The sequence below is a fragment of the Electrophorus electricus genome, chromosome 6 (assembly GCF_041902795.1).
Source record: "Electrophorus electricus isolate QZ-2024a chromosome 6, ASM4190279v1, whole genome shotgun sequence".
NCBI lineage: Eukaryota > Metazoa > Chordata > Actinopteri > Gymnotiformes > Gymnotidae > Electrophorus > Electrophorus electricus.
In genome coordinates, this window is record NC_137502.1 from 9,282,501 (window position 1) to 9,299,893 (window position 17,393).

Sequence of the window (17,393 nt, forward strand, 5' to 3'; positions counted from 1 at the left end):
ACCGCAAGCCCCTCGCTTCTCCTTTGGTGTTCCGCACTCTGAGTTCATCACCCAGCTGATTGTGGACATCTCTGATTAGCGTAGCTGTCTTGTCTCATAAAGAATTTTTTCTGTTGTGCAGTAGAGACTTTCATTGTATAATTCCGAAGTGCAGCAATTTTTAAGAATCCTAAGATAACAAGTGAAGTAGTGCAGACCAAGCCAGTATGTAACACTGTTTGCTTGCCCTAGACCAGAGCACTCCATGAGAGTGAGACTTAAAATCCTGGTCAGTACAAACCAAAACTTAGCTGAAGAAATACATGCTGTTGCAAGGAATAGATTTGCGTTCACTAACTGATTATTCTCAGGTTCTAGTGGAATTTTATTGTCCAGTGTTAGACTACTTTGTCAGAATAGGACATTTCCAATATCAGGGCAAGATAAACTTATGCTAGCTAAACAACTGCACCAGTTTGGACACCAAACAAGAGCTGTTATCTGTTATAACTGTCACCTTTCTCTACATTATGAGCTGAATGTAATATACCAAATGGTGGACATTATGGGGGAAAAATTCTGGGAGCCATACCACTTCAAAGGTTTGTTATGTAAAGTAAATAATCACACATGTGATACACAGTCCTGATTATTTTTAATAGTTTATTTTCCATAATTGTAGACATGAGATTTTTGTTACTCAAACTTCTATATGCTTCCTTTAATATAAACACTGAAAATAGTAGATCCTAATATGTCACAGTAGACCATAATGTGCCAAAAAGCTGTCATGATTTCTTTGATTATTTGTTACACACAGTCTAGGTTCACATTGTCTATTATATCCAATTTATGTTTTTAATTTATAAGTTTTCTGTATATATTCTATGTCTTTTGTTCTGAACAATCGATTTTTCTGCTAGGTCCTAGATAGTTATGATTTCAACAGTCTTGAAATACCTAATAATACATTTTATTTTTTCAATATACTGTAATAAATGAACTCATTAATTATGATACATAATATTACCACTAACTGTGCATGTGAACTGTCACTAAGGACTTTTCCTGGTATTATCCTAAGAGGACGAAGTTTACAGTGGCTGTAAAAGTAAGGGAATACTTTTTCAGTGAAAGCATGTTTGAAAATGTGCAGGCAAGTATTACACCCTGAGTCCACAGAGGTGACCCTGCACTTATCGCAGTCCAGCTGAACTCGCGCCCACGGCCAAGCTGTGTCGTCTCTAACCTCAACTTCCCACCAGTGAGTCCCTGAGTTAAAGCCCTCAGAGCCCAGGACAGAAGCATTGCCTTTAATCCTCTCATAGTTAGCAGGAAGCAACTGAAGCTCGCCGCTCCAGACCACAGACATCAGATTAACAAACACTATGTGGTTTGCTTGGACAGTGTTGAAGTCTAGAACCACAGGTGCTGACAATGAAAGAGGGAGTTAAAATGAAGACAAAAGTATATATTTTTTTCACATTTGTAGGTCACTGGGGCATTATGTGCAGTACTCAATTTAGTGCATAATACCATGCATCTTCTCTGACACTTGAAAGCTCAGGTTGCCAAGGTGCTTTACCACATCGATCAGTATAGCAGAGAGCTGCTCTGGTTCGTATAATTCGGCCTGGACTCTAGAAGAATATTTAGCAGTCAGGGAAGGAGGAAGTGCAATGAGAACAAGAGAGAAGAAAATAACCTGCATTCACCTTTCTATTGACGTCTTGTAGTTCAGTGAAACAGCAAATTTATGTAAAGTAAAGTAGAATCTAAAGTGCAAATATTTTCTATTTAGGTGGCCTAGATTAAAAAAATGGTCTTTACCAACAGAACATGCAAGTCTTCTCCTGCTGTCTCCTCAGTTATTAGGTTTAGGGGGAAATCACTTTTTCACACAGGGCCATGTACACACACACACACACACACACACACACACACACACACACACACACAAATTAATTACAACTTTTGTGCATTGCCTTTTTAGTTTTCATTTTTCTGAAATGATTCATTCTGATTCAGCTTCACTATTCAGTCAAAATAACCCTATTCATGTTTTAAAAAACCTGCAGTCAACTAATGTATTACTGGATTCTAGTAGCAGTCAGTTCATTTTCTTCAAGTGTAGTAACATTCAGTTCATTTTCTCCAAGTATTTTTGTTGCATATCACAATATGTTGCTGTTTCAGTTTTTATGGTATGCTGACACAAACAAATTTCATTTCATAACAGCAACACTAGTTGCTGGTAGCAACTGAAAGTTTGTTGCATTTTCAGGTGTTTGGTAAAGTGTTTTGTATTTAGTACTTTATATACTTTTGTCTTTCTTTTTTAACACTATAATTCACTATAGTATGGATATTGGCTGCAACGTGTCTGCATTCCTTCCACTGTTATCCATATTCCATGTAATTTACGGTTCATGTTTTAACATGGAAATCTACTCTCAATACTCTAGCAATATTTAAAGCTCTCCACTATATTTAAGATAGTTTGTTGAATTAGTTTTAGCTTTTATTCTCTCTCTCTCTCTCTCTCTCTCTCTCTCTCTCTCTCTCTCTCTCTCTCTCTCTCTCCTTTTTCCTCCTTATCCTCCTCCTCCTCTGTGTGTGTGTGTTTCAAGTGTAGCACAATGTCTTGTTTGCTGGGCTGTGTGGCTTAGGTGACTGTATGTTTATCTGATCTTGCATCCATAGATTGATAACTCTTTGTTTCTGCTATGATGTGGGATACATATGTGGCAGATGTGAAAAGGAGAAACTGAAAAATGTCTATTTATTAAAAATACAATAATTTTTTGGTGTTGCCTTTCCCCTATGTGACAGCTCTGCACAGCTGAAGCTGCTTGGAGCCACAGTAAGACAGCAGCAACGAGTCACACCACTTCATCCAAGCATCCCCGCAACCCAGAAGAATTGTCAATAGATTCTAAAAAACAAAACAAAAAAAACAACAAACCTTTAAATAAAAAAGAAATAAAGAAAACAATTTAAAAGGGCGGAGTTGTCTTATTTTTGGTCTGAATAATAATGATTTCTGGATGAACTTCAACTTGTTATGGTGCGATAGGCCAGTACAGAGATGAAGCTCATTGGCTGAAATAATCAATTCGTTAAAACAGAGATATTACTAAGGTACATTTACTTTCCGATTTAGGTAGCCAGAGTTATGTATTGACATATCTGTACTAGTATGGAATGTCATTCCGTAGTGCCATGGTGACATGTCGTCATAGTTATAGAGAAGAGAACAAGTTAAGAATCCATAGCATTTTGCTTGAGCCACTGCACGGACTACTGCGCTACAAAATCCACGATTACTAACGGTGCGATCAGTTTGCCATGTTTTGAAAACTGATTTAGCGTTAGCCATTTCATTGTTTTTATTCTCGTTTATTTTACTGGACTTGCTGAACATGAGCGCAGATGCGTCATGTTCAGACTTCACGACATTGTTGAATTTTGAATCTGTAGGCTCACAATTTGCGAGACAGGTTTACAGCATCTTGCGAGACAGATTTATAGTTTATAGCGTAGTCGATGAGTTATAGTATTTGACATTTTAATGACTGACCAGTTGTTTTAAGACGAAACCGCGAACATATTTCGTGGAAAGTCAGAAAAATCCCTGTAGAGAGGTAGTTGGTTCTGTTAGTTGGACTGTTTTTTTCTGGAATTAGACAGTTCACAGCGCCCAGGAATTACATTGCTCCGACAACGCCGGTGTTCACTGTTGAACCATTATTACTTAATAGTGTAAATCCATTATTCTGTTGTTTTATCAGAATAAAATCGACATTAGAACTGTCCAGTGAAACGTTTGCACTGTCTGATCAGAATAAAATCGACTTTCACAACTGTCCACTGTGCAGTGACGCCTCTGAACTAACTGATTCTAGGGTGAGTTCATGTTCTTCTGCTGACAAGTTAAAGTTTTAATCAACCGGAACTGGGTTTTAAATTGTTAACTATAATCGGGTCCTGTAGCCAAGGCAGCTATGTCAGCCAGTGATGTTTGGGTTGGTTCCTGGAGGCCCCATAAGCCAAGAGGACCTATTGCTGCACTATACAGCAGTCCAGGGCCCAAGTATGCTCTCCCTGGAGCTACAGGTAAATCATCCGATGCTTAACTATACAGCAGTAAAAGTATAAACAGCTTTCGAATCTTGTCTTCTGTATTTTATCCATGTTAAAAAGTTCTATGTGATGTTATTTGGTTTTAATTATGTAGGTGTAAATGATCATGACCCACGCAAATGGAAAGCTCCTGCATACAGTTTTGGCTCTCGCCATCGACATTTCAGCCCCAGCTGTTCTCCTGGACCTGGATACCTTGTCCCCTCCAATATTACCAGAATTGGGCATGATGGCACCCCAGCGTATTCCCTGTACAGTCGGCTCAAAGACTCTCAGCCCTTCCAGACCCCTGCGCCAGGTTATATTGGTTTTGTCCTTTCAGTTAAAAAAAAGAATAATAGATTTTGCATAGAGCCCCTTGCCTTGTCAGGATCGTACATAAACATAGATAGAATATAGTGGTCTAAAGAAAACTCTTGAAATATAGATCTAATAGTACATTCAATTTTTATGTTTTGCAGGGAGGTATTGCCCTGAGAAAGCAGGCAAAACGGCCTATTATTCTGCTCCTGCGTACTCGCTGTCATCTCGGACCAAAGTGTTCTATAATGACCAAACGCCAGGTAAACACTATCTCTCAGAACAATATTACTGCTGGTGCTGTGGAGCTCTTCTTCACTTCTATCGTACACTCAGTCTGTTCTATTGTATGCTCATTAAGTCTCTGGCTTTTAGGGCCTGCCGCTTACATGCTGCCCTCATTGGTTGGGCCAAACACAGTGAATAAAAGATCTGCCCCAAACTTTTCCCTTACCGGCCGTACCAAAAAAGGCAGCTTCTATGAAGACCTGCAAAAGGTGAGAACAAAGCTGTGGAAGATGCTATAATAGACCAATAACCACAAATTCTATTACTTGTGAAGAGCTCTGTTTATATTAATAATAAGTTCCTATGTTTCTCTTAGACTCCAGGTCCGGGGAGCTACAGAGTTGTAGATCCAAGTGTTTACAGAAGCAAACCTCCCCAGTACAGTTTGACTAGCCGCACCAGCATGCCTGGTGACAAGACCAAGAAACCAGGGCCTGGTGCTCACTGTCCAGAGCAGGTCAGACAGACAGGCAGGCAGACTCAAAGACACATATCATATCATGTTAGTTTAACTGACCCTTTAAAGACTGATGAACTTGTGTTTTTAGGTGACCATGACAAGACCGCAAGCCCCTCGCTTCTCCTTTGGTGTTCCGCACTCTGAGTTCATCACCCAGCTGATTGTGGACATCTCTGATTAGCGTAGCTGTCTTGTCTCATAAAGAATTTTTTCTGTTGTGCAGTAGAGACTTTCATTGTATAATTCCGAAGTGCAGCAATTTTTAAGAATCCTAAGATAACAAGTGAAGTAGTGCAGACCAAGCCAGTATGTAACACTGTTTGCTTGCCCTAGACCAGAGCACTCCATGAGAGTGAGACTTAAAATCCTGGTCAGTACAAACCAAAACTTAGCTGAAGAAATACATGCTGTTGCAAGGAATAGATTTGCGTTCACTAACTGATTATTCTCAGGTTCTAGTGGAATTTTATTGTCCAGTGTTAGACTACTTTGTCAGAATAGGACATTTCCAATATCAGGGCAAGATAAACTTATGCTAGCTAAACAACTGCACCAGTTTGGACACCAAACAAGAGCTGTTATCTGTTATAACTGTCACCTTTCTCTACATTATGAGCTGAATGTAATATACCAAATGGTGGACATTATGGGGGAAAAATTCTGGGAGCCATACCAATTCAAAGGTTTGTTATGTAAAGTAAATAATCACACATGTGATACACAGTCCTGATTATTTTAATAGTTTATTTTCGATAATTGTAGACATGAGATTTTTGTTACTCAAACTTCTATATGCTTCCTTTAATATAAACACTGAAAATAGTAGATCCTAATATGTCACAGTAGACCATAATGTGCCAAAAAGCTGTCATGATTTCTTTGATTATTTGTTACACACAGTCTAGGTTCACATTGTATATTATATCCAATTTATGTTTTTAATTTATAAGTTTTCTGTATATATTCTATGTCTTTTGTTCTGAACAATCGATTTTTCTGCTAGGTCCTAGATAGTTATGATTTCAACAGTCTTGAAATACCTAATAATACATTTTATTTTTTCAATATACTGTAATAAATGAACTCATTAATTATGATACATAATATTACCACTAACTGTGCATGTGAACTGTCACTAAGGACTTTCCTGGTATTATCCTAAGAGGACGAAGTTTACAGTGGCTGTAAAAGTAAGGGAATACTTTTTCAGTGAAAGCATGTTTGAAAATGTGCAGGCAAGTATTACACCCTGAGTCCACAGAGGTGACCCTGCACTTATCGCAGTCCAGCTGAACTCGCGCCCACGGCCAAGCTGTGTCGTCTCTAACCTCAACTTCCCACCAGTGAGTCCCTGAGTTAAAGCCCTCAGAGCCCAGGACAGAAGCATTGCCTTTAATCCTCTCATAGTTAGCAGGAAGCAACTGAAGCTCGCCGCTCCAGACCACAGACATCAGATTAACAAACACTATGTGGTTTGCTTGGACAGTGTTGAAGTCTAGAACCACAGGTGCTGACAATGAAAGAGGGAGTTAAAATGAAGACAAAAGTATATATTTTTTTCACATTTGTAGGTCACTGGGGCATTATGTGCAGTACTCAATTTAGTGCATAATACCATGCATCTTCTCTGACACTTGAAAGCTCAGGTTGCCAAGGTGCTTTACCACATCGATCAGTATAGCAGAGAGCTGCTCTGGTTCGTATAATTCGGCCTGGACTCTAGAAGAATATTTAGCAGTCAGGGAAGGAGGAAGTGCAATGAGAACAAGAGAGAAGAAAATAACCTGCATTCACCTTTCTATTGACGTCTTGTAGTTCAGTGAAACAGCAAATTTATGTAAAGTAAAGTAGAATCTAAAGTGCAAATATTTTCTATTTAGGTGGCCTAGATTAAAAAAATGGTCTTTACCAACAGAACATGCAAGTCTTCTCCTGCTGTCTCCTCAGTTATTAGGTTTAGGGGGAAATCACTTTTTCACACAGGGCCATGTACACACACACACACACACACACACACACACACACACACACACACACAAATTAATTACAACTTTTGTGCATTGCCTTTTTAGTTTTCATTTTTCTGAAATGATTCATTCTGATTCAGCTTCACTATTCAGTCAAAATAACCCTATTCATGTTTTAAAAAACCTGCAGTCAACTAATGTATTACTGGATTCTAGTAGCAGTCAGTTCATTTTCTTCAAGTGTAGTAACATTCAGTTCATTTTCTCCAAGTATTTTTGTTGCATATCACAATATGTTGCTGTTTCAGTTTTTATGGTATGCTGACACAAACAAATTTCATTTCATAACAGCAACACTAGTTGCTGGTAGCAACTGAAAGTTTGTTGCATTTTCAGGTGTTTGGTAAAGTGTTTTGTATTTAGTACTTTATATACTTTTGTCTTTCTTTTTTAACACTATAATTCACTATAGTATGGATATTGGCTGCAACGTGTCTGCATTCCTTCCACTGTTATCCATATTCCATGTAATTTACGGTTCATGTTTTAACATGGAAATCTACTCTCAATACTCTAGCAATATTTAAAGCTCTCCACTATATTTAAGATAGTTTGTTGAATTAGTTTTAGCTTTTATTCTCTCTCTCTCTCTCTCTCTCTCTCTCTCTCTCTCTCTCTCTCTCTCTCTCTCCTTTTTCCTCCTTATCCTCCTCCTCCTCTGTGTGTGTGTGTTTCAAGTGTAGCACAATGTCTTGTTTGCTGGGCTGTGTGGCTTAGGTGACTGTATGTTTATCTGATCTTGCATCCATAGATTGATAACTCTTTGTTTCTGCTATGATGTGGGATACATATGTGGCAGATGTGAAAAGGAGAAACTGAAAAATGTCTATTTATTAAAAATACAATAATTTTTTGGTGTTGCCTTTCCCCTATGTGACAGCTCTGCACAGCTGAAGCTGCTTGGAGCCACAGTAAGACAGCAGCAACGAGTCACACCACTTCATCCAAGCATCCCCGCAACCCAGAAGAATTGTCAATAGATTCTAAAAAACAAAACAAAAAAAACAACAAACCTTTAAATAAAAAAGAAATAAAGAAAACAATTTAAAAGGGCGGAGTTGTCTTATTTTTGGTCTGAATAATAATGATTTCTGGATGAACTTCAACTTGTTATGGTGCGATAGGCCAGTACAGAGATGAAGCTCATTGGCTGAAATAATCAATTCGTTAAAACAGAGATATTACTAAGGTACATTTACTTTCCGATTTAGGTAGCCAGAGTTATGTATTGACATATCTGTACTAGTATGGAATGTCATTCCGTAGTGCCATGGTGACATGTCGTCATAGTTATAGAGAAGAGAACAAGTTAAGAATCCATAGCATTTTGCTTGAGCCACTGCACGGACTACTGCGCTACAAAATCCACGATTACTAACGGTGCGATCAGTTTGCCATGTTTTGAAAACTGATTTAGCGTTAGCCATTTCATTGTTTTTATTCTCGTTTATTTTACTGGACTTGCTGAACATGAGCGCAGATGCGTCATGTTCAGACTTCACGACATTGTTGAATTTTGAATCTGTAGGCTCACAATTTGCGAGACAGGTTTACAGCATCTTGCGAGACAGATTTATAGTTTATAGCGTAGTCGATGAGTTATAGTATTTGACATTTTAATGACTGACCAGTTGTTTTAAGACGAAACCGCGAACATATTTCGTGGAAAGTCAGAAAAATCCCTGTAGAGAGGTAGTTGGTTCTGTTAGTTGGACTGTTTTTTTCTGGAATTAGACAGTTCACAGCGCCCAGGAATTACATTGCTCCGACAACGCCGGTGTTCACTGTTGAACCATTATTACTTAATAGTGTAAATCCATTATTCTGTTGTTTTATCAGAATAAAATCGACATTAGAACTGTCCAGTGAAACGTTTGCACTGTCTGATCAGAATAAAATCGACTTTCACAACTGTCCACTGTGCAGTGACGCCTCTGAACTAACTGATTCTAGGGTGAGTTCATGTTCTTCTGCTGACAAGTTAAAGTTTTAATCAACCGGAACTGGGTTTTAAATTGTTAACTATAATCGGGTCCTGTAGCCAAGGCAGCTATGTCAGCCAGTGATGTTTGGGTTGGTTCCTGGAGGCCCCATAAGCCAAGAGGACCTATTGCTGCACTATACAGCAGTCCAGGGCCCAAGTATGCTCTCCCTGGAGCTACAGGTAAATCATCCGATGCTTAACTATACAGCAGTAAAAGTATAAACAGCTTTCGAATCTTGTCTTCTGTATTTTATCCATGTTAAAAAGTTCTATGTGATGTTATTTGGTTTTAATTATGTAGGTGTAAATGATCATGACCCACGCAAATGGAAAGCTCCTGCATACAGTTTTGGCTCTCGCCATCGACATTTCAGCCCCAGCTGTTCTCCTGGACCTGGATACCTTGTCCCCTCCAATATTACCAGAATTGGGCATGATGGCACCCCAGCGTATTCCCTGTACAGTCGGCTCAAAGACTCTCAGCCCTTCCAGACCCCTGCGCCAGGTTATATTGGTTTTGTCCTTTCAGTTAAAAAAAAGAATAATAGATTTTGCATAGAGCCCCTTGCCTTGTCAGGATCGTACATAAACATAGATAGAATATAGTGGTCTAAAGAAAACTCTTGAAATATAGATCTAATAGTACATTCAATTTTTATGTTTTGCAGGGAGGTATTGCCCTGAGAAAGCAGGCAAAACGGCCTATTATTCTGCTCCTGCGTACTCGCTGTCATCTCGGACCAAAGTGTTCTATAATGACCAAACGCCAGGTAAACACTATCTCTCAGAACAATATTACTGCTGGTGCTGTGGAGCTCTTCTTCACTTCTATCGTACACTCAGTCTGTTCTATTGTATGCTCATTAAGTCTCTGGCTTTTAGGGCCTGCCGCTTACATGCTGCCCTCATTGGTTGGGCCAAACACAGTGAATAAAAGATCTGCCCCAAACTTTTCCCTTACCGGCCGTACCAAAAAAGGCAGCTTCTATGAAGACCTGCAAAAGGTGAGAACAAAGCTGTGGAAGATGCTATAATAGACCAATAACCACAAATTCTATTACTTGTGAAGAGCTCTGTTTATATTAATAATAAGTTCCTATGTTTCTCTTAGACTCCAGGTCCGGGGAGCTACAGAGTTGTAGATCCAAGTGTTTACAGAAGCAAACCTCCCCAGTACAGTTTGACTAGCCGCACCAGCATGCCTGGTGACAAGACCAAGAAACCAGGGCCTGGTGCTCACTGTCCAGAGCAGGTCAGACAGACAGGCAGGCAGACTCAAAGACACATATCATATCATATTAGTTTAACTGACCCTTTAAAGACTGATGAACTTGTGTTTTTAGGTGACCATGACAAGACCGCAAGCCCCTCGCTTCTCCTTTGGTGTTCCGCACTCTGAGTTCATCACCCAGCTGATTGTGGACATCTCTGATTAGCGTAGCTGTCTTGTCTCATAAAGAATTTTTTTCTGTTGTGCAGTAGAGACTTTCATTGTATAATTCCGAAGTGCAGCAATTTTTAAGAATCCTAAGATAACAAGTGAAGTAGTGCAGACCAAGCCAGTATGTAACACTGTTTGCTTGCCCTAGACCAGAGCACTCCATGAGAGTGAGACTTAAAATCCTGGTCAGTACAAACCAAAACTTAGCTGAAGAAATACATGCTGTTGCAAGGAATAGATTTGCGTTCACTAACTGATTATTCTCAGGTTCTAGTGGAATTTTATTGTCCAGTGTTAGACTACTTTGTCAGAATAGGACATTTCCAATATCAGGGCAAGATAAACTTATGCTAGCTAAACAACTGCACCAGTTTGGACACCAAACAAGAGCTGTTATCTGTTATAACTGTCACCTTTCTCTACATTATGAGCTGAATGTAATATACCAAATGGTGGACATTATGGGGGAAAAATTCTGGGAGCCATACCAATTCAAAGGTTTGTTATGTAAAGTAAATAATCACACATGTGATACACAGTCCTGATTATTTTAATAGTTTATTTTCGATAATTGTAGACATGAGATTTTTGTTACTCAAACTTCTATATGCTTCCTTTAATATAAACACTGAAAATAGTAGATCCTAATATGTCACAGTAGACCATAATGTGCCAAAAAGCTGTCATGATTTCTTTGATTATTTGTTACACACAGTCTAGGTTCACATTGTATATTATATCCAATTTATGTTTTTAATTTATAAGTTTTCTGTATATATTCTATGTCTTTTGTTCTGAACAATCGATTTTTCTGCTAGGTCCTAGATAGTTATGATTTCAACAGTCTTGAAATACCTAATAATACATTTTATTTTTTCAATATACTGTAATAAATGAACTCATTAATTATGATACATAATATTACCACTAACTGTGCATGTGAACTGTCACTAAGGACTTTCCTGGTATTATCCTAAGAGGACGAAGTTTACAGTGGCTGTAAAAGTAAGGGAATACTTTTTCAGTGAAAGCATGTTTGAAAATGTGCAGGCAAGTATTACACCCTGAGTCCACAGAGGTGACCCTGCACTTATCGCAGTCCAGCTGAACTCGCGCCCACGGCCAAGCTGTGTCGTCTCTAACCTCAACTTCCCACCAGTGAGTCCCTGAGTTAAAGCCCTCAGAGCCCAGGACAGAAGCATTGCCTTTAATCCTCTCATAGTTAGCAGGAAGCAACTGAAGCTCGCCGCTCCAGACCACAGTCATCAGATTAACAAACACTATGTGGTTTGCTTGGACAGTGTTGAAGTCTAGAACCACAGGTGCTGACAATGAAAGAGGGAGTTAAAATGAAGACAAAAGTATATATTTTTTTCACATTTGTAGGTCACTGGGGCATTATGTGCAGTACTCAATTTAGTGCATAATACCATGCATCTTCTCTGACACTTGAAAGCTCAGGTTGCCAAGGTGCTTTACCACATCGATCAGTATAGCAGAGAGCTGCTCTGGTTCGTATAATTCGGCCTGGACTCTAGAAGAATATTTAGCAGTCAGGGAAGGAGGAAGTGCAATGAGAACAAGAGAGAAGAAAATAACCTGCATTCACCTTTCTATTGACGTCTTGTAGTTCAGTGAAACAGCAAATTTATGTAAAGTAAAGTAGAATCTAAAGTGCAAATATTTTCTATTTAGGTGGCCTAGATAAAAAAAAAGGTCTTTACCCACAGAACATGCAAGTCTTCTCCTGCTGTCTCCTCAGTTATTAGGTTTAGGGGGAAATCACTTTTTCACACAGGGCCATGTACACACACACACACACACACACACACACACACACACACACACACACACACAAATTCATTACAACTTTTGTGCATTGCCTTTTTAGTTTTCATTTTTCTGAAATGATTCATTCTGATTCAGCTTCACTATTCAGTCAAAATAACCCTATTCATGTTTTAAAAAACCTGCAGTCAACTAATGTATTACTGGATTCTAGTAGCAGTCAGTTCATTTTCTTCAAGTATAGTAACATTCAGTTCATTTTCTCCAAGTATTTTTGTTGCATATCACAATATGTTGCTGTTTCAGTTTTTATGGTATGCTGACACAAACAGATTTCATTTCATAACAGCAACACTAGTTGCTGGTAGCAACTGAAAGTTTGTTGCATTTTCAGGTGTTTGGTAAAGTGTTTTGTATTTAGTACTTTATATACTTTTGTCTTTCTTTTTTAACACTATAATTCACTATAGTATGGATATTGGCTGCAACGTGTCTGCATTCCTTCCACTGTTATCCCTCTTCCATGTAATTTACGGTTCATGTTTTAACATGGAAATCTACTCTCAATACTCTAGCAATATTTAAAGCTCTCCACTATATTTAAGATAGTTTGTTGAATTAGTTTTAGCTTTTATTCTCTCTCTCTCTCTCTCTCTCTCTCTCTCTCTCTCTCTCTCTCTCTCCTTTTTCCTCCTTATCCTCCTCCTCCTCTGTGTGTGTGTGTTTCAAGTGTAGCACAATGTCTTGTTTGCTGGGCTGTGTGGCTTAGGTGACTGTATGTTTATCTGATCTTGCATCCATAGATTGATAACTCTTTGTTTCTGCTATGATGTGGGATACATATGTGGCAGATGTGAAAAGGAGAAACTGAAAAATGTCTATTTATTAAAAATACAATAATTTTTTGGTGTTGCCTTTCCCCTATGTGACAGCTCTGCACAGCTGAAGCTGCTTGGAGCCACAGTAAGACAGCAGCAACGAGTCACACCACTTCATCCAAGCATCCCCGCAACCCAGAAGAATTGTCAATAGATTCTAAAAAACAAAACAAAAAAAACAACAAACCTTTAAATAAAAAAGAAATAAAGAAAACAATTTAAAAGGGCGGAGTTGTCTTATTTTTGGTCTGAATAATAATGATTTCTGGATGAACTTCAACTTGTTATGGTGCGATAGGCCAGTACAGAGATGAAGCTCATTGGCTGAAATAATCAATTCGTTAAAACAGAGATATTACTAAGGTACATTTACTTTCCGATTTAGGTAGCCAGAGTTATGTATTGACATATCTGTACTAGTATGGAATGTCATTCCGTAGTGCCATGGTGACATGTCGTCATAGTTATAGAGAAGAGAACAAGTTAAGAATCCATAGCATTTTGCTTGAGCCACTGCACGGACTACTGCGCTACAAAATCCACGATTACTAACGGTGCGATCAGTTTGCCATGTTTTGAAAACTGATTTAGCGTTAGCCATTTCATTGTTTTTATTCTCGTTTATTTTACTGGACTTGCTGAACATGAGCGCAGATGCGTCATGTTCAGACTTCACGACATTGTTGAATTTTGAATCTGTAGGCTCACAATTTGCGAGACAGGTTTACAGCATCTTGCGAGACAGATTTATAGTTTATAGCGTAGTCGATGAGTTATAGTATTTGACATTTTAATGACTGACCAGTTGTTTTAAGACGAAACCGCGAACATATTTCGTGGAAAGTCAGAAAAATCCCTGTAGAGAGGTAGTTGGTTCTGTTAGTTGGACTGTTTTTTTCTGGAATTAGACAGTTCACAGCGCCCAGGAATTACATTGCTCCGACAACGCCGGTGTTCACTGTTGAACCATTATTACTTAATAGTGTAAATCCATTATTCTGTTGTTTTATCAGAATAAAATCGACATTAGAACTGTCCAGTGAAACGTTTGCACTGTCTGATCAGAATAAAATCGACTTTCACAACTGTCCACTGTGCAGTGACGCCTCTGAACTAACTGATTCTAGGGTGAGTTCATGTTCTTCTGCTGACAAGTTAAAGTTTTAATCAACCGGAACTGGGTTTTAAATTGTTAACTATAATCGGGTCCTGTAGCCAAGGCAGCTATGTCAGCCAGTGATGTTTGGGTTGGTTCCTGGAGGCCCCATAAGCCAAGAGGACCTATTGCTGCACTATACAGCAGTCCAGGGCCCAAGTATGCTCTCCCTGGAGCTACAGGTAAATCATCCGATGCTTAACTATACAGCAGTAAAAGTATAAACAGCTTTCGAATCTTGTCTTCTGTATTTTATCCATGTTAAAAAGTTCTATGTGATGTTATTTGGTTTTAATTATGTAGGTGTAAATGATCATGACCCACGCAAATGGAAAGCTCCTGCATACAGTTTTGGCTCTCGCCATCGACATTTCAGCCCCAGCTGTTCTCCTGGACCTGGATACCTTGTCCCCTCCAATATTACCAGAATTGGGCATGATGGCACCCCAGCGTATTCCCTGTACAGTCGGCTCAAAGACTCTCAGCCCTTCCAGACCCCTGCGCCAGGTTATATTGGTTTTGTCCTTTCAGTTAAAAAAAAGAATAATAGATTTTGCATAGAGCCCCTTGCCTTGTCAGGATCGTACATAAACATAGATAGAATATAGTGGTCTAAAGAAAACTCTTGAAATATAGATCTAATAGTACATTCGATTTTTATGTTTTGCAGGGAGGTATTGCCCTGAGAAAGCAGGCAAAACGGCCTATTATTCTGCTCCTGCGTACTCGCTGTCATCTCGGACCAAAGTGTTCTATAATGACCAAACGCCAGGTAAACACTATCTCTCAGAACAATATTACTGCTGGTGCTGTGGAGCTCTTCTTCACTTCTATCGTACACTCAGTCTGTTCTATTGTATGCTCATTAAGTCTCTGGCTTTTAGGGCCTGCCGCTTACATGCTGCCCTCATTGGTTGGGCCAAACACAGTGAATAAAAGATCTGCCCCAAACTTTTCCCTTACCGGCCGTACCAAAAAAGGCAGCTTCTATGAAGACCTGCAAAAGGTGAGAACAAAGCTGTGGAAGATGCTATAATAGACCAATAACCACAAATTCTATTACTTGTGAAGAGCTCTGTTTATATTAATAATAAGTTCCTATGTTTCTCTTAGACTCCAGGTCCGGGGAGCTACAGAGTTGTAGATCCAAGTGTTTACAGAAGCAAACCTCCCCAGTACAGTTTGACTAGCCGCACCAGCATGCCTGGTGACAAGACCAAGAAACCAGGGCCTGGTGCTCACTGTCCAGAGCAGGTCAGACAGACAGGCAGGCAGACTCAAAGACACATATCATATCATGTTAGTTTAACTGACCCTTTAAAGACTGATGAACTTGTGTTTTTAGGTGACCATGACAAGACCGCAAGCCCCTCGCTTCTCCTTTGGTGTTCCGCACTCTGAGTTCATCACCCAGCTGATTGTGGACATCTCTGATTAGCGTAGCTGTCTTGTCTCATAAAGAATTTTTTCTGTTGTGCAGTAGAGACTTTCATTGTATAATTCCGAAGTGCAGCAATTTTTAAGAATCCTAAGATAACAAGTGAAGTAGTGCAGACCAAGCCAGTATGTAACACTGTTTGCTTGCCCTAGACCAGAGCACTCCATGAGAGTGAGACTTAAAATCCTGGTCAGTACAAACCAAAACTTAGCTGAAGAAATACATGCTGTTGCAAGGAATAGATTTGCGTTCACTAACTGATTATTCTCAGGTTCTAGTGGAATTTTATTGTCCAGTGTTAGACTACTTTGTCAGAATAGGACATTTCCAATATCAGGGCAAGATAAACTTATGCTAGCTAAACAACTGCACCAGTTTGGACACCAAACAAGAGCTGTTATCTGTTATAACTGTCACCTTTCTCTACATTATGAGCTGAATGTAATATACCAAATGGTGGACATTATGGGGGAAAAATTCTGGGAGCCATACCAATTCAAAGGTTTGTTATGTAAAGTAAATAATCACACATGTGATACACAGTCCTGATTATTTTAATAGTTTATTTTCGATAATTGTAGACATGAGATTTTTGTTACTCAAACTTCTATATGCTTCCTTTAATATAAACACTGAAAATAGTAGATCCTAATATGTCACAGTAGACCATAATGTGCCAAAAAGCTGTCATGATTTCTTTGATTATTTGTTACACACAGTCTAGGTTCACATTGTATATTATATCCAATTTATGTTTTTAATTTATAAGTTTTCTGTATATATTCTATGTCTTTTGTTCTGAACAATCGATTTTTCTGCTAGGTCCTAGATAGTTATGATTTCAACAGTCTTGAAATACCTAATAATACATTTTATTTTTTCAATATACTGTAATAAATGAACTCATTAATTATGATACATAATATTACCACTAACTGTGCATGTGAACTGTCACTAAGGACTTTCCTGGTATTATCCTAAGAGGACGAAGTTTACAGTGGCTGTAAAAGTAAGGGAATACTTTTTCAGTGAAAGCATGTTTGAAAATGTGCAGGCAAGTATTACACCCTGAGTCCACAGAGGTGACCCTGCACTTATCGCAGTCCAGCTGAACTCGCGCCCACGGCCAAGCTGTGTCGTCTCTAACCTCAACTTCCCACCAGTGAGTCCCTGAGTTAAAGCCCTCAGAGCCCAGGACAGAAGCATTGCCTTTAATCCTCTCATAGTTAGCAGGAAGCAACTGAAGCTCGCCGCTCCAGACCACAGTCATCAGATTAACAAACACTATGTGGTTTGCTTGGACAGTGTTGAAGTCTAGAACCACAGGTGCTGACAATGAAAGAGGGAGTTAAAATGAAGACAAAAGTATATATTTTTTTCACATTTGTAGGTCACTGGGGCATTATGTGCAGTACTCAATTTAGTGCATAATACCATGCATCTTCTCTGACACTTGAAAGCTCAGGTTGCCAAGGTGCTTTACCACATCGATCAGTATAGCAGAGAGCTGC

General features: G+C 39.0%; 4 protein-coding genes across 4 annotated transcripts in view; all 4 read left to right on the forward strand.

Annotated features, from left to right (window-relative positions):
• Nucleotides 1–79, forward strand: part of LOC113580529 (ciliary microtubule associated protein 1A-like) — a 1,377-nt gene extending 1,298 nt beyond the window's left edge. Inside the window, exon 6 of the mRNA XM_081715761.1 lies at nucleotides 1–79. This exon is cut by the window's left edge and continues 14 nt beyond it. Within this exon, the coding sequence (XP_081571887.1) occupies nucleotides 1–79 (79 nt within the window).
• Nucleotides 80–3,884: 3,805 nt separating this feature from the next.
• On the forward strand, nucleotides 3,885–5,351 carry LOC145658537 (ciliary microtubule associated protein 1A-like). The gene is made up of 6 exons (XM_081715750.1): nucleotides 3,885–4,095; nucleotides 4,217–4,420; nucleotides 4,584–4,685; nucleotides 4,798–4,919; nucleotides 5,027–5,167; nucleotides 5,259–5,351. The coding sequence occupies exons 1-6, from the start codon at nucleotides 3,984–3,986 to the stop codon at nucleotides 5,349–5,351; spliced, it is 774 nt and encodes a 257-aa protein (XP_081571876.1). The 5' UTR covers nucleotides 3,885–3,983.
• Nucleotides 5,352–9,150: 3,799 nt separating this feature from the next.
• On the forward strand, nucleotides 9,151–10,617 carry LOC145658542 (ciliary microtubule associated protein 1A-like). Its single transcript, XM_081715759.1, has 6 exons — nucleotides 9,151–9,361; nucleotides 9,483–9,686; nucleotides 9,850–9,951; nucleotides 10,064–10,185; nucleotides 10,293–10,433; nucleotides 10,525–10,617. The coding sequence occupies exons 1-6, from the start codon at nucleotides 9,250–9,252 to the stop codon at nucleotides 10,615–10,617; spliced, it is 774 nt and encodes a 257-aa protein (XP_081571885.1). The 5' UTR covers nucleotides 9,151–9,249.
• Nucleotides 10,618–14,415: 3,798 nt separating this feature from the next.
• LOC145658536 (ciliary microtubule associated protein 1A-like) lies at nucleotides 14,416–15,882 on the forward strand. Its single transcript, XM_081715749.1, has 6 exons — nucleotides 14,416–14,626; nucleotides 14,748–14,951; nucleotides 15,115–15,216; nucleotides 15,329–15,450; nucleotides 15,558–15,698; nucleotides 15,790–15,882. Exons 1-6 carry the CDS (start codon nucleotides 14,515–14,517, stop codon nucleotides 15,880–15,882), a joined length of 774 nt encoding a protein of 257 aa, XP_081571875.1. The 5' UTR covers nucleotides 14,416–14,514.
• Nucleotides 15,883–17,393: the final 1,511 nt, after the last annotated feature.